The following is a 23,954-nucleotide window of genomic DNA, read 5'->3' on the forward strand; positions in this document are numbered from 1 at the left end:
ACACTTTTTATTTTGTGTCAAAAAATTGAATATATTTTCTTTCTCTTTGCTTTTTTTTTATATCAACATGGTACATTTAATGGAAAGTTTAAAATAAGTTTGATAAAAAAAAAAAGTAATCTAAAATGTAGTCAGAATACATTACTTAAAATAAGTCATCTGGATTACATTACTAACTACATTTTTCATTATGTAATCTGTAATGGACTGCAATTTTAAGTAATCTACCCAGCTCGATAGATCGATAGACAGAATTACATGAACAAATGGATTGAGAGACAGACAGACAAACGTCTAGACAAACGTATGTGAATAGAGAGATAAGACAGATAGATGGACAAACAGATAGAACATGGACAAACTGATAGAGAGAACAGAAACAGCTAGGCAGACAAACGAATAGCGAGATACACAGACAGACAGACAGAAAGCTATACAAATATTTAGATGGACAGACAGACAGATGTGCAGAAGTAAGTGTGTGTGCATGCTAGGGCTGGGTATCGAGTTCGATACTTTTAGGCACCGACCGAATTGCCTCGATACCACAGAGTATCGAAAAACGTCTTGTCGTTCGGTACCAAATTTCGATACCTAAGGGGTTAATCTCATCACCGTCAGTGAGCCAATAATCCTGCAGCACTAGGTGTGTTCGACTAGAAACAGCGACACGATGGACACGCAGATTGATCAGTGTTTGACATCCGCGAGAGCGATTAGAAAGCGTACTCTATATCGCGTCGTTTTGTTTATCACACAAACTGAAACGCGTGTGACGCTCGCAGTGATTTCAGCGTCTGCCGTCTCACTAAATGAGGACATAAACACATGAACAACATCTCCAGAACTGCTCTGAGAGTCACTTCATGAACATTTTACCATTTGATTTGAGTAAAACTAGCGTAATATCATCTACACACAGAACTGTAAAGGTATTTACAGCAACCCATCAAAATAAAAGTTCGGTTTAACTTGGAAGACACCGCGGCCGAAATATATTACTATTGTTCAGCAGACAGTACATACTGCTACTGTAGGCTACCATTAAAATTATTAAAACTTTTTTTTTTTTTTGTAATGATCACACAACATATCTTCCATGTTTTAATTTTAATAGTAAACCCCCTTTGTTTGCCAAAATAAATAAATAAACTTTGATTTTCAATAATTTAAAGATAAATTAAATAATTTTTTTATGCCTTCATTTGAAAACCAAATACATAACTCAGAATAAAAAACTATTAAATAAATAAATAAAACATTTTTAGAATACATTTGAATAAAATAAGTTGTTTTAATGCATTCAAATAATTAGACATAGTACACCATAATTTAATAACAATAAAACACATGGTGAAAGAAAATAAGACACCCACTTATGGGGTGGATAAAGATTTTCAATTTCTTGAAGTCTTTAACAACCTAGAATAAATGAATAGAAATGATGATTCTGTCTGAGCTATGCGTTTTAAAACGAGCACGCACAAGTGTAAACTGAAAACTATTTGAACTTTCTTAAAATTATTTGCACTGATTTATTGTGTTGGATATATTTTGTTCCCTTGTGCGGTGGCTGAGGAGATGAGGCTTTGAGTCTGTATAAATGTCAACAAGCTGAAAAGAAAAGTTTTTTTGAGATAATGTAATCTTGTTAAAACTGATTTCATAAAATTGGTATCGAAAAAAGTATCGTTTAGGAACCTGTATCGAACTGAAGGTATCTGTATCAGTATCGATATCGAAAATTTTTGAACGATACCCATCCCTAGTACATGCATGATTGAATGCGGAGGTTCAGGGGTCTGTGTGGAGCTCTGTGTGGGTCCTGTTTCTCCGGGTAGGGCCATATTTGTTATTTCTATTATTTAAGGCAAATGTAAAAGGCAAGAGACAAACAGTGGTGCACCTGTGAAATGTGGCCCCCAGGGAAACACATGGCTCTTCAACTATTTCCTGTCCCTAAGGGAGGGGTAAAGCAGAACCAGATGATGAGGTGACTGGATCGGCCAGGTCAGATCGGGTTGGGTAAGGACGTACGTGTGTGAATGTGTGTTTGTGTGCATGCTCATATAGTAAGGCTATCATGTTCACTTCCCAAGCAACTCCATGAGGACTATTGAACCCAGACGTGCAACACACTCCTAACAACCTATACGCACACACAAAGGTGACGAAAGATGACAGGGTCCTGAAAGCATCATTTAAAACATGTCAGTTAAGTGTGTGAGATGCTCCATTAGATACAACGGGTGAGAAGGTAAGAAAACTCATTAAGTCACTTATCACTTCCTTACATACACACACGGGCACTCAAAGGATGGCCAGTTACATTAGCCTGTGATAACCGAAGGGATGCTTTTGAATTCTCGAGGCGGGCACACTGACAGACATAAAGCAGAGCAATGATATTACCCACATGTCTAAATACATTTGCGCACAAACACGTTTACACACACACAAACGCAAATACACACATAGCATGCCGAGACTCCACAAGTCTCCCTCCTCCAACGTGACACTATAGTTTGATGGCCGCCTGTGTCCGTCACACCATCAGATTTTTGGATAAATAGCTAACGTGGTCACGTATTGCTATGGAAACTCTATTCTTTGCTAAAGCCAGTGCCTGTCATCACAAAGATTACCACAGCTGACTGATGACCCAACAGCAGACTGTGTAAATGTGGACAGCACACACACACACTCTCAAAGGAGAAAGCTGAGCTGTCCTGTTTCGGTGAGTGTGGGCTGATCAGCAGGAGCTACTACAGGTTTTATTACATTCTACATTTGTTCACCAGATTATAGAAATTAAACATGCACACAGCTCTGGGTAACTCGCATGTTTGTTATGGTATTTATTTTGTTTAATATAATAATATAATATAATATATACATACTGCTAATGCTGGATTTAATTTGATTAATAAAAAACTGTAATAAGTAATATGCTAAAATAGTTTTACAATTTAAAATATCTTTTTACTATTTTCATATATGTTAAAATGTAATTTATTGATGTGATGACAGCTGAATATTTAGCAGCTATTACAGTCTTCAGTGTCACATGACCCTACAGAAATCATTCAAATATGTTCATTTGGTGCTATTTTCAGTTTTGAAAACAGTTATGCTGCTTAATTATTTTTGTGGAAACCGTGTTGCATTGTTTTCAAGATACTATGATATTAAATCAAGATACTAATACAAGACACTTCAAGATACTAATTAGAAAGTTCAAAAGAACAGGATTTAATTGAAAGAGAAAACATTTGCAACACTATATGTCTTTACTGTAACTTTTGAACAATTTGATGTATCCTTGCAGACTTATTAAAATATTATATATATTTTTTTAAACTTACGGACAAAACTTTTGAATGGTAGACTATATTAATCATTGTTTATAAAGAAAGTAGTATTGATAAATACTACTTTATGAACTAATTTCATATACTATTTTAAAAAAGTAGTATGTAGTATACACTGCATATACACAGTAAGCAGTACACTTATCTTCCATTCAACAGAAGACAGGTCAAGCGCTCAGGACACACACACACTATTTTCCTTCAGTGTTTCCAAAATGATGTGTTACAGTGGTACACTGTTCTCTGCATACAGATGCCATTTGGCAAACGGTCTTTTTCTCTTGACCACAAACACACAGGATCTCTCTTCTGTGTCACTTCTTCCCCAGTCTTTTTAAAGCAAAACTCAGTAAGAGTGACTTAGTGTGTATGTGTGTCCATGTGACATATGCTGCCCTAACAACCGTTGTTTTTACTGGCAAACCCCAACATTACAAAAGAAAAGTGCCTGTGTGCACTAATAATTTTCCACCCAATAACGTACAGCATAAATGGTCTTTCCTGCTTATTAAAAATTCATGACAGATATAAAAGAAAGTGTGTGTGCACTTGTGACTCTAGATAAATAAATCATGAAACAGGTGTGACAGATACTGAAACATGACAGAAGACAGAAGCAAAAAAAAAAAAGAGAGAGAGAAAGTGAGAGACAAAGCAAATACTAATTATTTATGAGTGGAATAACGTGACAGATGTGGGATATTTTCATTTCCAGTAAGTAAATTCAACTCACAAACACACACACACACATTTACACATCAGAGCTTTGCATCACTTGAGATGGTGTGGTCTGGACTTCCTCTCACGCTCTAATGGACAAACAAGGTCTGTCTTGAGTCTCGAGTCTCACACACAAACACACACTCACACCTGCACTGCTGTGGGACTTGACTTATTTAAACATGTTTCAAGTCACTCTTGTTGCCCTTTTAATGTCTAATTCCCCTGACAATGATACTGGAACACAGTATGAACATGACTGTCATCGGCACAGTCGTAAATAATACAGACTTTAGAAATATGAAGAAATTATTTTAAAACTCACGTACAGACTTAAACGATGTCATGCCAAAACTTTTTGACTTTGTGTTTCTGTTCATTCAATGAAAGTCAATGGGGTCCAAAACAACAGCATTACACTAACTTTCATTGTATAGACAAAACTTCCACAGAAGAACTAGGGTTTGAAAACAATGACAGAATTAAATTTTTGGTTAAAACAGCCCTTTAACTGTAGTCACAGCAGTGTGTATTATTATTACAATCTGCCGTTAGAGCAAAAACTGGGTAACTTTGTTTGACAGCGAACACAAAGCAAAAACACAGAAAGTTTAACGCAGCTTTTTTGTGAGGATTAACGTTGCGGTAATGTTGTGTGACGGTTATACCCGGCCGTGTGGAAAACTGGTGTGCTAACATGGAGGAAAGTGGGAAAATGTGGGCTGTTGCAAACCATGGTACAGTCATGAATGGCCCAACACACATGCACACACCCCTCGTTACTTTCTGTGGTGAGTCAACAGAGGGTTAGATTTACTTATTTGGACTCGATGTTGCAAAAGACAAAAACTCGGGTGCTTAATATAGAAGCTGTCAGGGGAAATATGTGACTCCACTGAATGATGGAGTGTGAATAAATATGCATGTGTGTACGTGTGTCAGTGTCTCCACTGTAATGACAGACTTTGGCTGCTGACTACGCAAGAGAATAATGAAATGGACAGAAAATGGAGCGACATAGGAGGTCTGTAACTCAGTGAGAAAAGACAAGGTGAGAGGTGACTGAGGGGTCAGCCAGGTCTGGGATGGAGAGAGTGTGGGTGTGACTCCATGCTAAGAGAAAACAGACGTTAGCTGAGGGAGCCTGATATTACAGAGGCATTATGGACGTGGTGAGTCTTCATATCTATTCCAGAGAATGAGCAGACCGCAGACCATTAGACTGGATACGTCCCTGGAGCCATTAATTCCAAATGAAACGGTGCGTGTGTAAGTTTTATTCCAAAACCTAGTGAGCTGTCTCTCTGCCTACCGCCTATGTAGGCAGCATTCTAACTGTAATGGAACCTCAGAAATGACCGATTTGGAACGCTCTGCATAGGCAGAAGGGCAGTACACAAATAGCACTCCACACAGGCCACTAGACTTATAATTAAGAGTTTGACGTTAGCATGTTGCTAAGCTAATTATGAAATAGATAAGCATAATGATAAACAACCAAAACAAATATTGCATTTTAAATTTCAATTATTTTTGACATTTTTATTGTATATACACTAGCATTCAAAAGTTGTTTTTTTAAAGAAATTAATAGATGCATTAAATTGATCAAAATTGAGAAACAATGCATTTATGATTTTTATTTTCAAATAAATGTTGTTCTGTTAAATTTTATATTCAAATAATCCTAAAAATATTGCATTATGTTTTCCAGAAACATATTTAGCAGCACAACTGCTTTTAACTGTGCATAAGAAACGTTTCTTGAGCAGCAAGTCAGCATATTATAATGATTTCTGAAAGATCATGTGACGCTGAAGACTGGAGTAATGATGCTGGAAATTCAGCTTTGCCAAAACAGAAATAAAGTACATTTTAAAATAAACTAAAATGTATTTTTGATCAAATAAATGCAGCCTTGGTGAGCGTAAAAGACAAAAATAAATAAATAAAACACTTAATATTTGATTTATTTTTTAACTGAAATTGTCACAATGCATTCTGAGATCGCCTTCTTTTTTAAAAAAAGTTTAGTTAAGTTAGTTTAGTTATGTTTTTGACTAATATTTATGTGGAAAAAAGCACTAAAGTCTAATACAGGTGAAAGTGTGAGTAAAAAAAATAATATCGTTTTGAATTACTAACAATTACACTAAACATTTTTCATTGCCTCATTCTCATGATATAATCCCCGTTGATTCCTGCCCTTAAATGTAAAGCCACCATAGAATTTGAACAAAATTCAGTGTCTTAGGATGAATCGCGTTTAGGAAACAACCTTTTGTAACAACCTTCGAGTCGGGAACATGGCTAAGATGCCTTAAAATTCCTTTAGTGGAACAAAGCCACTAAAAAGATAAAAACACCCTGATAGACCGAATGCATATGAGCAACAGAAAGCCAAAGAGAGAAGAGCTTCTTAACTCACTGAGGATGTATTGGCATGTTCATTTTCTGCACTGCACTGCCAAAACACAGGCATGATAACAGAACAATGTGATAAAATTTATCTCTTTCATCCACTTTCTAAGATTCTCCTCCACTCAATAATTCTTTTCCTCCCTTCCTTATCTCCCCTCACCCTCTCCCTCTCTCCCTCATAACTTCAGCTCGGTGAGAGGCTGAAAGTTGAGGATTCTGGTTACAGAGGGCATGTGAAGAGGGGAGAAAAAAGGGACAGAACGAAATGAGAGCATCTGCTTTCATCCTCAACACAGCGGGGAAGAGCTCAGCCATGTCAATCAGACAGACAGCCAGCTGCCACACACACACACGGATGCACAAACACACACACATACACATACACACACACACACACACACACACACACACGTCTTACATTGGAATAAACTCACATTCATCATCACAAAGCCACTGTCTCACACACATTGAGGAGTCTAATAGTCACTCACAGACACGTATGACCTCGTCTCTGCACAGAGAGCTTTACACAAGTTCAGGAATGCCCTGTGTTAAATGCTCTGCTAAATCAACCTTAAAATCAGCGCTTTCCCTATATCACCTTACATATTGTGGGTGTGTGTACGTGCGTGTATCTGTGTGTTAGCAGATTTTAATGCTTGTAGTCCAAGTTCTCCCACATGAAATGAGGGAATGAACGCACACACGCACATGCAAACACACACACACAAACAAACACACATTAAGGTGGTCTCAGCTTGCAGCTGTGTTTATTTATTCTGCTGGATGCTGGCCACTGGAGTTTAAGGCCCTCACCTCATACCCCCACCCAAAAAAAACAAAAAAAAAACAAAAAAAAAAACTCATACACAAAACCAGCCACTTCATACCAAATACCCCTCCAAATCCTACCAACCCCTACAACACCCATCATCAATCACAAAACATACCTGACTCACACAGATATTAGAGCCATTGCTACTGGACTTTGGTTTTACTCTTAAAATTAAACTATACTAATAATAACTTTTTTTCTGATATATATATATATATATATATATATATATATATATATATATATATATATATATATATATATATATATATATATATATATATATATATAGATATATATATACACACACACACACACACACATACATATACACACATATACACATGTCTAATTCTACAAAAAGGCTGCATTTATTTAAATACTTTAAATTTCAATTTACTTTAGAAATGTAGCAATATTATCACATTTGCAAGCAAGTATGTGTGTGTGTGTGTGTGTCTATGTATGTATATGTTTTTTGTGTGTGTGGTCCAGGAAAACCCTACATTGTGGGGACCAAAGTTCGCATTTTTTGGTCCTAATGAGGAAAACGGATTAGAAATCACACCAAATTATTTTTACTTTTTTTGTTGTTGTAAAAATGTACAATGATTTCCTTGGGTTTAGGGGACAAAATTTACAGTTTGTACAAATCATAACTTTTATGGAAAGTCCCCATAACACATTAAAACCCAAAGATTGTGTAAGTGCTACAAAATGAGAAAGTCCTATTGGTCGAAAAGTTCCAGCTGGTTTCCCAGTCCCCTCCGAAAACAATCTTTTTGGAAAATGCTACGCAGTCTTCACACAAAGCATTACGGCCATGAAATAAGAGTCTCTCACAGTGACGGGTCATTGCAGGTACATTTGGTCACCGAGCTAATGAGTGATTTGATTGGCCGTTGGGTTCTCATAAAGACCAGTTGATTCATCTCCAAGTTCTCTTTAGTACACGATTGGTCGGCGATGCAGATGGATGCGTGGGGTGAGAATGAGGACAAATTCATTTTGTTGCTAGAGAAACAAAGTGATCTGAGGTGAAATCGTCTAAAAAATAACAAAAACATCAGCAACCTCTAAGACCCCATTGAGAGTTACGTGCTATCAGCTCAGCCTGTTTTCACAGGAATCTTTGAACTTCACTTCATTTGCGCCCTGATTTTATGCATGTTTTTAGTGGAGGCCTGAAAGTCTGAATTCCATAAAACTATAAAGCTTCAAGTTTCAAACAGCTTATTAAGTCATACAAACAGCGAACCAATTAAAACTGTGCGCGGGTTCAAGAGTTTACACAAACATACAGTGTTGATCTCCCACTGCCTCGACTATATGGAGTCGTATCTGTACGCTTATAACTAAAAAGCAGAGACATGCATAGAAAAGGCTTTGATCTCACAAACTACCGTTCAAAAGTTTGAGCTGTTATTAATGTTTTTGGAAGAAGTCTTTTATACTCAGCAAGGCTGCATTTGCTTGATCAAAAATACAGTAAAAACACTAATACTCTGAAATATTATAATTTAAAATAGCTGTTCTCTATTTTAATGTATTTTAAAATGTAATTTATTCCTGCCAATAGAATTTTTAGCAGCCATTACTCCATTCTTCAGTGTCACACAATCCTTTAGAAAGCATTCTAATATTATTATTTGGTGCATAATCATTTACTATGATAAAAAAAGTTGTGCCGCTAAATATTTTTGTGAAAAAAGTAATAAAATGTTTTCAGGATTCAACAGAAAGTTCAAAAGAACAGGAAAACATTTTAAATGTCTTTACTGTAACTTTTGATCGATTTAAATCATTATTGCTAAATAAAGTTATTTATTATTACATAAAAAAAAAAAAAAAAAATCATACTTTTGAAGTTAAAATGCTACACGAGTTAAAACCGTAAGAGTGACTGATGGCGCTTGACATGTTCAAAAACATATCTACACTGTGTACGGCAAAAAAACCCACACTTTGAAACATGTCTCTCACTGACTGAAATAGCATGTGGAGGAATCATGGAGTTGAGGCCTTCAAGAGGTGCAGGACAGAGATCAACAATGCGAACAAATGATGATTGACATACTGTCTGTCTGGAAAAATGTAAACCTATGGATCTCACAAAAGGATTTTTACATTTTTGTACTTTGCCTGGAGGTAAAATACATGAAGTAGAGTACATGGACTGTTTCTGTAGCGAACCACACTGATCTACTCCATCTCCACACACACACGCACAACTCTCACAAATATACACAAGCTCACAGCTTTGGTCCTATTTCCCGAAATCTGCCCCAGTCCTGAGCCACATAAACCTGGCTGCATGATTCAGCCGCCTGGAATACCAGCGTTCCCACAGGAAACCTGAAGCAGCTCACACATGAGTGCACACACACACACACACACACACACACACACACAAACCTAAAGCTCCCACTCTGGCAAAAACCTAAAGGAACACAGGTCTCTCTAATCCAGGATAAACACGACAGCACGGCTGTGCACTCAGAGGATAATTACAAGCAAATTGAAAAGAAAGTGCAAGGTCAAAATACCCATATTACATATGGCAGGCCAAACCGAATATATAGTTATAAATAGTTATTGTAATAGTTGTAAATGAGAACATAGAATTTCATACTCAGGCAAACTAATGAACAAACTTGTTTCTATATTTAATTTAAACAGTAGGCATGCTTTTATCATTACTTAAATTTTGTAAGATATATGCAAAATGCCTTGACAGCTGTGCAAATCATAGTCTCCAAAACTCTCACAGCTTGAATTTTAAATGTTTTTGAAAGATAACACTTTGGCTCACCAAAAATAGAGTAAAACTGTAATATTGTGAAATATTATTACAATTTAAAATACCTGGTTTTGAATTCAATATATTTTTTATGTAATTTATTCCTGTGATGGCAAAGCTGAATTTTCAAGGCTTAAGTGTCACATGATCCTACAGAAATCATGAAAATATGATTGAAAAACATTTATTTTCACAATCTAATACCAATGGAATTGCTTTGGGATCCTTGTTGGACTTGATTTAATAGGTGAAACTAATTTTAGATAACAACAGCATAAACAGACAGCAATGGCGGAAGTGCAGCTGCAAATTGCTACTCCTCTAGACAGAAATAATCATTTGTCAATAGGATGCTGATGATTTCATGCACTTTCACTCTCATTCTGGACTTTAGTTTATCAGGAACTTTGAGATCTTCATCATGTTGACATGTTTATGGAGCAATAACATGTGACCAATGGACCAACAGAAGACACCGGAATTGATGTACACTTTGTATCTGTCATTACCACAAATAGGAATGCTTGGAAAAACTAAGAACGCAGACACACCATTAGACAGGAATGCACATTGCATCAACAGAAACAAAAATAAACAGAGAAAAAGAAAGTAATTATGCAATCCAGCAGCCCCAATGCAATGAATTCTCACACACAACTAAGCTTTTTAAAGTAGGGTGAGTCAACAAAACAAAAAACTACCTCATATTTTGAATAATTGTGTTATTGCAATGCAACTAATACAAAGCATGTGTACTGTTTTCATACAATTAGAATAATTTTATGGAGATTTTCAGGGTTTATCAGATTTTACATACAGTCATTACTAATTATAATATGAATTAATTAAACCATAATTAAATGTATATAATAACAATATATATATATATATATATATATATATATATACAGTAGTCAACATTATTTGAAGTGGATCAAAACAGTTAATCAAAGTTGTCCTTAGACAAGAATGCATTTTGGTTTTAGGACTTTAATGAAACTTTAATGAAAGGATTTGATCCACTTCAAATGTTGACAACTGTATGTACGTATGTATGTATATACATATACATGTGTGACCCTGGACCACAAAACCAGTCATAAGTGACAATTTTTCAAAATTGAGATTTATACATAATCTGAAAGCTGAATAAATGGGCTTTCCATTCAACACATACATGTTTTACCAAATAAAAAGAACAGCACTTTTAGAGTTCATCCCACTCATTGATGTGAGCTATTATTTAGTTGCAGATCCCTTGCGCACAATCACAGCAGTGAGTCTGTGACCCATAGACATCACCAGACTCTTGGTCTCATCCTTTGAAATACTTTTCCCAGCCTTTAATGCAGCCAATTCCAATTGTTGTTTGTTTTGGGGAGTTTCTGCCTTTACTCTCCTCTTCAGCTGGTGAAATTCATGTTCAATCGGATTTAAATCTGGAGATTGACTTGGGCAATCTAAGACTTTCCATTTCTTTGCCCTTATAAATTCCTTGACTGAACTGGCAGGGTGTTTTGGGTCATTGTCCTGATGCAATATGAAGCACTTCCCAATGAATCTGGTGGCATTTTCTTGAATACTGGTAGGCAAGATGGTTTTGTACCCTTCCAAATTCATTCTGATACTGTCATCATACATTAAGTCATCAGTAAATTTGAGAGGGCCTGTTCCAGAGACAGTCATGCATGCCCATGCCATGACACCACCTCCACCATGCTTTACAGATGAGGCTGTATGCTTGGGATCATTTGCAGTTCCCTTTTTTTCTCCACATTTTTGCTTTCCCATCACTTAGATAAAGGTTCATCTTTGTCTCATCGGTCCATAAACACAGTTCCAAAACTCTTCTGGCTCACCTTTGTGCTTTTTTGCAAACTCTAATCTTGCCTTTCTATTTTTGGTGTTGGTCAGAGCTTTGCATCTTACTGTGTAGCATCTGTAATTCTGTGTCAAATTCTCCTGAGGACAGTAGATTGTCAGAGCATCACCCTAGCTTTCTGGAAGTTGTTGGTGATTTTACAGACATGTCGTCTTTTATGGTTAATTTTCACAGCTTTTATGATTTGTCTGTCATCAACTACTGTTGTTTTCTCAGCCGATCAGGTCGTTGTTGGTTGCTGGTGTCGCTGGTGGTTTCCAAACTCTTGATTTCTCCATGCCCTTTATTTTTGCTATAGCTCTAATTGACTTCCTCTTTTCTTTTAGCATCCAAATTGCTTGCTTTTCTCTCAAAGTCAGCTCCTTCATCTTCATCCTGGTTTGTGTGTATCTTCATCGAATGCAAGATTCAGAATGCAGAAGTAATGGATATAACTAATACGACACATTCCCTGCTTTTAATATCTGAAGAATTAATGCAACAGGACACAGCTGATCACTTAGAAAGACCTGTGAGGCAACTGTTCAAATACTTATGCTCACGTCAGATAGAGGGATGAAACTCTAAAAGTGCCGATCTTCTTAGCTGGTAAAACATCTGTGTGTTGAATCACTCAATAATAAAATGTGACATTCTGTAGTTTTGTCTCATATTCATCTTTTAATCATATTTGTAAATGTCTTGACTCCACAGCCAACAGAACAATTTGGGATATATATATATATATATATATATATATATATATATATATATATATATATATATATATATATATGTGTGTGTATACACACACACACACACACACACACACACAAACATATATACACACATACATACACACATACACACACACACACACATATATATACACACATACATACATACACACACACATATATAATTTGTATATGATATTTTATAAAAATAAAATAAATAAATATATATATATATATTTTCCTATTTTAAACTTATGCTGAAAGAGTATGTTGATCATCAATATTAAGTTAAAATAACTGATTAGTTTAAATTAAAGTGATTCTAAATCAGCTTTGGTGTAGATGTTTCAGAGTTCTGAAAGTGGCCTGACATTTCAAAACAAAATACAGGGCTGAAATTTCAATGTAGCGTTCACTCTCATAGAGACAACGTGGCAATGGGTTGGTACAACATGTACCATGGAAGCAAACAGCGTATGTGTATGTACGTCCTCAACAGAATTGAACCAAAATGTACGAGTGTGTTCAAGTACCTCCACATAATCTTTGGCATGGCCCCAGTCTCGCTTGGAGTCCAGATTTCCCAGACTGAAGCACTGCAACTGCCCAAGATGGATCTTCGCCACAGAGCGACTGATCTTCCTAGTTACAAAATTCGAACCTGGAAAAACATGCATACACAGATTTTAAAAATTAGTATGAAGCATTAATTCTGCCTTGTCATTCTTTTTTGCTCTCATTTTTTTCGTCCTTTATTCTTTTCTTGTACCCGTCCATTTCATTCATTTTTGATCCCACTCCCCCTCTGTCCTTCTCGCACACACACAGGCAGAAACACACACTAACAGTCACACACAGGGATAAAATCAGACTCTTGTCTAGTCACTGGACCACCCCAGAGAATCTGTAAGCCCGTCCAAAAAGTCCTACTGAGCTGCCAGACACACACACGCACACACACACATGCTTCATCTGTGGGAAACCTTGGACGCTCTCATGTCCTGCTGGGTTGTGCTATAGCTTGAATCAGACAGAGGTGGGAGTTCTAGACAAAAACTTCCACCGTCTATAATATCAGGCCCGGGTCAGAGCAGGAACACACTTACTTTAAGTGTATAAGTGAACGACCACTATTACGCTCTTGACTTGGGCTGAAGCCTGCATGTGTGTGCGATTTTGGCTATAAAAACTGTCTGGAGAGAATCAGCAATGCCGGGAAGATCATGCCCTATAATTGCAAAACAAAAGTCAACTACAAAATTGGGGCGGTCGTAAACCTTTCGTAAACTTTTTTTCTGCTTGCCCTGCAAGGCTAGATTTCTTGCTCTGCGCCCATTAATTTATCATTTCATGTTCATTTATAACTGTAAATATATCAGAAATATACAACTGCTGTAAGGTTTAATATTTAGTTCCCATAGCTTAAACAGCAAATGGTTATGGGTTCGATTCCCAAAGAATACCTGAACTGATGACATGTCTATAACTCACTTCAAATAAAACCGTCTGCCAAATGTCATAGAAAATGTTTATGTTTGAGGCATAAAATTTTTTGTACATGATTGAAAAAATAAAAAAGTAAGATATACTGTAGCACTTATCCAAAACAGTGGCCCTAGGCCAGTGGGTCATCTTATTGCTAAGCCCTGATCTGCAATGTAACCTGAACTGAAACGTGTATAAAAAAAAAAAAAAAAAAAAAAATCATAAGTGGACACTTTCCACTTACAGGATGTCCATCATGGGCCCCCCGTGCGCAGGCTTGCTGCTATCACAAAGGGCTCTTTCTAATCCGTATTAAACACAGCTCATGACCAGGTGCGTGAGCTTGGCACGAGAAGAACGGTTTAAAATACCACACTGTAAACAGCCAGGTCAATCCGTCGTCACAGACAAGCCACAGGGGGGGACCCGAGGATCTGATTTAGGTTCACTCGTTTGAAAAAAAGAGAGGAAAAAAGTACATCGAAGCCGATTGACCAAACCGTGGTCCACAATAATGGGTCGGCTATGCGTCTGTGTGCAAGTGTGTTTAAAAGTCCAAGACAGGCCATTTCCGCACACCGGCTCCTGTTTCCAGTCGGAGTGTAATTAGGCCGTCTCTTAGCACACGGTGGGAAGCTGTGACGAGGAGCAGAGTCGCAGGAAGTCGACCGCAGCTCGCTCTCATCAAGTCTAAAACAACCCAGTTTAGGGCAGGTTTAGACCGTGATTATGCAGACGGGATCACGGCAGACCTGCAGGTGTGCGTGTTGGCAGCGGAAGGTGCCCGGGCGCTGTCAATGCACATTTTAAGAATAATGAGCGAGGGTAACGTTGAGTATCTAGACGAAATTTCTAATGGATGGAAAGACGCCTTGCCAAACCAGGTGGAAAAAAAGTGCAGTCAAGATGTCTGGTCTATCAGTCACTGACACTCAGATATTTCCAGCACGTGAAAAAACGACTGTCAGTACAAGGCCCTGTTCCTGTTTCTTGACGCATGTCTGAACACACATTCATGCAGATGTACACGCAACCATCGGATTGCCACGTTCATTTAAATGAATGACAAAAACATACAGCACCCTGCTCTCTTTCAGAACTGGCAAAGCTGCAGTGTCAAACCTGAAAAACAGTAGGAGCGCTCAATAATATGGTTGGCCTGCTGATATCTTACAAGTTAGTGCTATCTCGATCTCTTAGTGCTATATCTTACGAGTTTTTTAATATGGTTACTAGGGATGTGCATCTCCATAGCTGAGGCCGATGTGATACGCATCTCGATACATAGCCTCAAGATGCATATGAAGCAGCTAGAGATGTAATTCGATATGATTCACTCCTATTACGATGCAGTGTGATCCGATTTCGATTTGCAACAATGCGATTCAATGCAATACGATGTAATGAAAAAAAAAAAAGATGCAATTCAATATGGTACAGATAGTTTGGATTTATTTATTTGGTTCAGACAGACAGCAAATCATAAATTAACTTAAGTGCCTTCTGACTTCTAACTCCTCGGTCTCCATAGTGTTGTGATCATATTCATAGCAGCAGTGGTGATTAGAGAATGCGCTTGAGAAACAGTTTAGAGAGGAGAAATCAATCTACATATAAAACATCGGTCACTTTCTTAATAATAAAAGTATATTGCATCTACTAATAATATATATAAATAAATAGTTTTTTTACCGATGCAAATATGTTAGAAACAATGCACTGCGATACAAATGCCAACTTGTATCCAATGCACTTTTTTAAAATCGATGCATCGCAAACTTTTATGCCGATGCACCGATGCGAATCACTGAATCTCATCATCCCTAATAGTTACATACAGAAAACTCCAAGATATAAAAATATAACTTCCAGATATTATTCAAACTTTTCTTTGTAAAGAAAAATGTACACTTAATGAAAAAATACATTTATATTCCGGAAAAAATGTTTGATTATATTTTTAAAAATATTTTAATACGAAATTGTAAAATAAATTGAAATACATGTAAAAAAAATTATTAATGTAAAATATATAATGATATTCTTAATACAATATATAATATAACAGTTATTTTATATAATATATTACATGATATAATTTTTTTTATCTTTAAAAAAAAAAAATCATTGAACCCTGCACACCAGAAAAATCATGGGTTGTTACATAAGACAAGATATTATAAAATAAATAAATTATATTATAAAATAAATTTAAAAAAATTTAAATAAATAAATGTGATAAACTAATGTTGCAAATAATTTTTTGATCATGGTTTGCAGGTTTAAGTAGTGTACAGAAGGATTTTGTCTTAAAATATTTTTTATGAAATAAAAACATAATACAAATAATTATGTATGGGCAAGTAAGTAGAAATCTGAACTATTGGCCCAAACAGGCAATCAGAAAACACTTTTATTGAGCCCCTAGTAACGAACCATGTCAGCTTTTGGGAGCGCATGTGGGGACAGAAAGAGAAAGCAAGAGAGATACAAGGTGAGGAGTGACGTTTAATTTGAGACTTTAAAGGAGCATCTCATTCACTTCTCTTCTTTGTTGCCGTGACAACATGACAACACAAACACAGGTGTGTGAGGCGGGTAGACGAGGACTGAAAGAGCAAAACATCTCACGGCTCATCCAGCAGTGTGCAAATTTGCGTGTGTGTGTCTGCGATAGGTTAGAGGTCCATCGACACCTTCATACAGGTGCAGCCCTTCTCACCTGGAGAGGTTTAACTTCTTAAAACGCCCGTCTTTCAACAGGAAAGAGAGAACGTGAGCGAACAAAAAGACGAGAGATGAGCGTGTAATGGAGGAGCCCTCAGAAGTCGTCTGATTGACTGGCACGACCGTTTCTCTCGTCTACAAATACACACTGTTATTAGACGTACGAATCTGAATAGGTGTCAAAGTGTAACTGCTTTCATATGCGCACACACCCAAGACGTCTCTGTGGCAGATTTGCAACAGATTATTTTTCTTTTCTCATATTTCGTAAACTCTTTCAGAGTGAGTTTGTTTATTGGTGAAAGTGGACACCGGCTGAAATTCCAAAGTGAATTCCAAACCAGATTAACTCATCATCGCCGGCCCGCCCAATGAGAGGAGGCTACCACTGAGATCGGACAGGAAATGAAGTTGGCTTTATTCACACCATCCCATCCATCTCTCTCCCTGTCTAGCTATCTCTAACCCTCCTCCAGCCCTGTACCCCCTTCTTTTATCGTCTTCCTTCAATTTATACACGCGATTACGGTCTAGTTGGCTATGTTTGTGTCACCGACTTAAAAATCCACGCCACTAATGATACAACCGCTCTTCCTGTGCTCTGGGATTGTGGGTGGGGGCACAGAACAACACTCTTGTTGTTGAGAAGATGTCATGGCTGCACCCTTTACCAAATGTTGTGTCATGATACTCCCCCGTAAACCAATCACAATGGGTCTAGCCACACATACAACATGCTCCCTGAACTCTTACATCACTTCCTTTAGTGTAGTCTGCAGAGCTGTTATTGTATGTCTCATAACCTAGTGAGCCATCTTGACATCTAGATAAGTCAGATTCTGTCTGAATAAGAAATTAAATTAAACTGTAATGGGAGTAACAGTTTTGTGGTGTCACGTGATTAAACAATCACTGAAAATATCTACACTTTAAGCGCTTATAATGGGAGCGATCTAGTTGCTGTGTCAGGCCATGCACTTGTAACATAAACAGTTCTGTCATGCCAAGATTGCCATCAAGGCACTGACAGACCGTTTGAGGAACATTCACACTCCAGAGGTTCAATCTAGTAGTAAATATTTGTCATTTACGCAAACTATGAAAGCTTCACGCCTAAAAAGGACTGGTGAATTTGTTTTACAGTTATCCATCCTTTGGTTGTGGAGGAGTCTACAAATGAGTTGAAATTTGTTTCCTTAAAAGGGTCATCGGATGCAACATGCACTTTTACAAACTGTTTGAACTGAAATGTGTGTTGGCAATGTGTGTACACAACCACCCTATAATGATAAAGATCTACCAAGTGTTTTTTTTGTTTTATTTATAAAATTATTTCCCCTTTCTCAAATCGAACTGATCTCAGATGCCTGTCTGTGTGACGTCACACAGACAGGCCCCTCCCACGACTGTTTGATTGACAGTAGCGTTTCAGCACAGATTGGACTGGTGTCTTACCTAAAACCTGCCCTGAATGAGTTTTCATCAGTCCGATATTGTTTCACCGCCGGAGCATATGTAGACAAGAATGGCTCCTAAGCGATTGAGGTTTTCTGTTGTTGGATGTAATAATGAACATAGCAGTTATCCTTTACTCCCGACACCTGAAGACGCAGTGGATTACGTTTGTTTGTGAAGGGAATGCACCCCCAATCTACCTCAAAGTGTACGAATCTTCGCACAAATCATTCGTGATCCCGCTTCACCTCCAGAATAAGTGAGTGTAAGGTTTTTTTAATGAATCTTTGCAAATCATCTTTCCTAATAACGTGCTACTTAGCAAGTTTCACGATGAATGCGGCTAAAGTTTACCATCTCTCAGAGAGCGGCTCGGAAGAGAGGGGCGGGGCGAGCTCATCTGCATTTAAAGCCGCATGCAAGAAAACAGCTTGCCCTGAAAAGAGCTGTTTTTGACAGGTTAAAAAGTGGTGTTGTTTTACCCTACCATTGAGTAATTCTAACCAAACTATGTTACAGACTTTTCATTAAGACCCTAAAAAAAAACATAACTTGTGGAAAATGGGCATCCGATGACCCCTTTAAAATACATATTTGCATGTGTAGTGAGCACTGTGTTATGCTGACTTTTTTTGCATTATGTTGAAAAGTTTGGGGTCAGTAAGGTTTTCTTTTGAAAGAAACTGATTCTTTTATAATGTCAGCAAAACCATTTATGTTGCTACAAAAGACTTGCTCTGCATTAAATAAGTCTGTTTATCAAAGAATCCTAAAAAAACACTGAATCATGATTTCCACACTTAATTTAGCTGTCTATATTTCAACTTTAATAAGAAGAAATGTTTCCTGAGCAGCAAACCTGCATTTTCCAAAGGATCACGTGACATTGAAGACTGGAATAATGGCTGCTGATTCAGGTAACTTAAAATTACTTTTAAAGTATAATAAAAATAAAAATCTGTTCTTTTAAACTGCATTAAGATATCATAACATTGCTGTATTTACTGTATTTTTGTTCAAATAAATACAGCCCTGTTGAGAATAAGAGACTTCTTTCAAACACAAAAACAAATCTTACTGACCCCAAACTTTTGAATGGGATGGAAGAATACCTTTTGAATTTTTCAAATGGAAGAATACCTTTTGAAAGGTATTTAAAATACTTTCTTTTGTGTACCACAAAAGAAATAAATTCAAACATTCGACATGAGGGTGAGTAAATTATGACAGAATTTTGTTTTATGAGTGAACCTGTAACATACTAGAAGCATTTAAGAATTATAAATGCATTTGTATGCAAGATTTACATTTTTAAACTCATTAATTACTCTTCATTACTCTTTATTTTGTTATGAAAATTAAAAGGAGGTTGAGTTGTTAAACCGGACCAGAACTTATGCCCATTTTGATGAATGAGGTGACAGAAATTATGAGGTCTAACTCATAGCAGTGGCTGTTGGTTACTGCACATTTTTCAAAACCAAATGAAAATTAAAGCACATAAGGCATACTTTTACCAGAAAGAGGCCCCCAAGCAAATTAATCTCAGTATCTCTGCACTAGAAGAACCAAATAAATAAAAAAGAAAAAGAAAGTTTGTGGTGTGTATCTGACCTCTTCTAGGACTCTCATGATTGAACAAGATCCCATTCACAGCAAAGAGGTTATAGGCTTCCCTGAAGTTTACCACTATCCAGTATGCATAGAGTTTAGCAGCACCTGTGAGAAAAAAGATATGCATTATTAATAATATAACAACGTAAAAATATAAAGACACAACATGTTTTTAGATGTGTGCATGCTGACCATAAGGAGATCGTGGGTAAAATGGTGTGGTCTCCTTCTGGGGAATTTCCTGTACTTTCCCGTAGAGCTCGCTGGTGGAGGCCTGGTAGAAGCGAACGGTGTCAGTTAAACCGCAGGTCTTCACTGCATCCAGCAGCCGTAGGGTCCCCACCCCGTCAACGTCTGCGGTGTACTCAGCCAGGTCAAAGGAGATCTGACAAACACAAGGCATTTATGCGTAAGACTTAAATGCAAAGTATACAAGTAAATGGCTAAATGCAATTCAGTCTTATGACATAACTCAATAACATAAGCCAAGAAGTTGCCAACATAAACATAATTTAAGGAAATATGAAAACAAGTAACTGCCTGGTAATAAAACTCAGTGCAAAATGCTCTAAACTGAGGGAAGGAATCTTCTCTTTGGTTGATATCAAGTGTCTTTGTTTGCATAGAGCTGAATGCTCTGCTGTTACTGGAAATCACAGAGCATCAAACGATTTGTCTTCTAGCTCATGTAAACTGGGTCAAACAGCTAAATGTTGTATATGGATAACTGCATATAATTTGCAAGCCATCAAACACAGTATTATCTAACAATGTTGCATTCTCTCTAGTTTGATTTTGCCGTGTATTTCAAACGATTATACAAACAAAACTGACTATCAACCAAAAATCTGAACCTTAAAGGATTTTGTTAACTGATTCACTAAAAAGATTAGATGTAAAACAACAATTTGTTCACAAATCAGTCATTGTTACATCTCTCATGAATGCAGGAAAGAGAACAAGCATGGACGGCAAGATTTTCAGTGACAATGATTTTAATTTCAGCCTGTTCCTAATGAATTGCTATCCTACGACTTTAGAAGACGTATGAACTTCTATAACACTTTCATTGTGCCTTTGCATCCTTTTGAAAACTTTAAGTTAATTGTATTTATATGGACAAAAGGTATGTAGTATTCAGTCATGTACACAGAATGAATGTGAGTAAATAAATGTTAATTTTTGGAGGAGCTATTCCTTTAACATTGCAAATAATTTGAGGTGCTACATCATGCAACTGAATTTTTGCACAGTGTTTCTGAGCAAGAAGATCTCTGCTCTAATTTAACGAGTTCAGACATACTCAATTCCCAAACACGAGAGAGTCGGGGAATCCCTGACTGAAACTGAGATGTTAAAGATAGGGAGAGAAAGCAAGAAACAGAAAGACAGACAGGAACTGAGCAGGAGAAAGAGAGGGAGAGACAACTCATCTAACCTGTTCCTCAAATTTGACATACGCTTCTCAGAATCGCACCAACACGTTTTTTTCCATCGAGACAAACCCTCGGCAACAGGCACAATCTGAATTGATCCCGAAATACCCTAGTGCGCATCTATAACCACACCTCAGAGAGAAAACAAAAGCGGCTGACAGCTGATTATCGTGAGACTGAAATGATATTTAAGTGTCTTCGCAACGCAAATTCGCAGCACTTTCAAAATAATCCTTATAATGCGGCAACGGACTGACTTCAGTTGTGTTGCTTGGCACTCGTCCAATAGCTATCATTACCGTTGCTGGGATAATTAGCTTGAAGTTTTTTGGACTGTGCAAACACGCTCTTAAATGTGAGCCAAAACATTCAATCATACCAGTTCAAACTAAGAGAGACATGTTTCTGTCAGGTACAAGTAGATTTATGTCTTCAAATTGTGTGGAGAGCTTTCACGGCATCTTGCCACGCCGCAAGCAATTTTCATTTCTTGGGCATTGTTTTCTCCAAACAAACAGCCAGGACGCGGATTTCAAATGTCATGAAAATGCCAAAATAGTGCTATTAGAGGAACACTGATACCGTAATTTGCTCTTTCCAGCTGTTACTAGTAGCCATTGCGTTGATGCAAGTAAGTGCGCTGCGAACTCCAATTTGCTCCCTCTATGCATTTGCAGGCTAAGAAAAGATGTGGAAATTACAGGGATTTTGTTGTTTATGTAAGCACGGCCACATTTTACACGTTATCCAAAGTGAGCGGGAGACTCATAGCAAATTGTGCAGCGAAAGCAATTTCTTCGTGTTTCCACAGCAACTTGGAATTGTCAGGGGGGCAGGATTTATATCTGACATCGGGAAAGTCCCCGTGGCCCGGGGCGACTCGTGCACAAGCGAACACCCTCTCTCTTTCGGCTCTACCTAATAGAGCTGGCCTCCTCTGTCGATACTTCTCCTACACTCCTTACGGCTTCGGCACGTCAGGATTGGAATTCATCAGCTAATTAAATCTATGCTTGAGATGACACCAACTTCCCTCGCTCTTCTGCCTGCTCAACCAGACACACTCACCTCATCATTCACTCCTTCCCTCAAACATAAACACACATGTAAACATGGCAACAGCCTGGATCATTATGGGCTGCGGTTGGGGTTGCCCCAGGCGCAAGTTGTCTGTAGCAATCGCAGCGCTCATACAAGCTTGAGTGTGTGAGCGGAGGGAGTGGAGAAACCATGACTGCGAATAATTAGGGAATCATTTAGCCTGTTACAGATGTCCTTAAACTGTCTCCATCCTTGTAAAAACAAAGCTCTATTTTTACCACATCTTATGTTTCCAGAAGACATAATTTCTCGCCATTTTTCGTCTCATGTATCCCCACAGCTCCATCAGTAGGGCTCAGGAACCTACCCCCCTTTATTGACTCCAAATTAGAGATTTTATTTAATTTATTTATTGAATTAGAATTTATTTTATTTAACAATTTAAATGAATCTTAATTAAAATAAATAAATAAACAAAGTTAAATGAATAATTAATTGAAAACTAAAGATTTGTTTAATTTTCTAGTTAAAAACATTAAATAGAAATATTTATTTTATTCATTTTAAATGTATTAATTATAAAGGAAATAATTAAATTAAAATAAAGATATATTTTATGTATTTTTTTATTTATATTTTTTAAATGTATTTACTCATTTACTAAGAAAACAGCTAAACAAACAAAAAGAAATAAAAAGAAAGAAACTAAACAAAAAACAAAACACATGCAAAACAAAACTTTACAAAACACACAATAAAAACTAATCTTGACAAAATAAAAATAGTTTTTTCTTTCTTGTTTTTTTTCTGTTTTTCTGTTGTTGTTTTTTTTAATTAAATAATTACGGTGTTGAAGAGCTTCACCAGCCTGCAAAGTCTAGCCCTGAACCCCCTTTTGAAAACCTCTAGGATGAACTGGAGGAACGGGCCAGTCCCCATCACCAATCACCAGTGCCTGACCTCACCGATGCTTGTGTCTTGCTTAACATTTAATTTAAAATCTCTTCCAGGAAGGTCTTCCATAAGATTTTGGAACATGAATTTTGGATTTGCACCCATTCAGAGAGTGGAGCATCAGTGAGGTCAGACGCTGATGTTGGGTCTGGCTAACAGTAGGCTTTCAAAATTCATCCCTAAGGTTTTCAGGTCTGGGCTTTGTGCAAACACTTCTGAAAGAAGAGTATAGTGTAGTCCATATAATCCGGCGAAACGTTTTTCATCATGCCATTTCATTTGCTTGAGAACAGCGCAGTCACACACAAGGTTCTGTTCAGCTCCTGACAGTTAACCTTGTGCTGACAGCAACCAACAACTACCACATGTGAGTGGTCTCTGACTGAACCAACTCTCTGACACACACAGCACATGTGTCATCACAGTTGACAGGTGCTGTCATTTAGGAGCTCGAAAGAATGATGTGAGCTATTGTGTGTGCCTATCTGTACGTCAAG

General features: G+C 37.2%; 1 protein-coding gene across 1 annotated transcript in view; it reads right to left on the minus strand.

Moving 5' to 3' along the window:
- Positions 1–23,954, minus strand: part of LOC306843927 (GDP-mannose 4,6 dehydratase-like) — a 67,491-nt gene that overhangs the window by 24,735 nt on the left and 18,802 nt on the right. The window contains exons 5-7 of the mRNA XM_079375664.1: positions 20,219–20,411; positions 20,027–20,131; positions 13,279–13,406 (exon numbers count right to left, since the gene is read on the minus strand). Of these exons, the coding sequence (XP_079231790.1) occupies positions 13,279–13,406; positions 20,027–20,131; positions 20,219–20,411 (426 nt within the window). The remainder of the gene's footprint in view (positions 1–13,278; positions 13,407–20,026; positions 20,132–20,218; positions 20,412–23,954) is intronic.

Source organism: Barbus barbus (assembly GCF_936440315.1).
Source record: "Barbus barbus genome assembly, chromosome: 24".
NCBI lineage: Eukaryota > Metazoa > Chordata > Actinopteri > Cypriniformes > Cyprinidae > Barbus > Barbus barbus.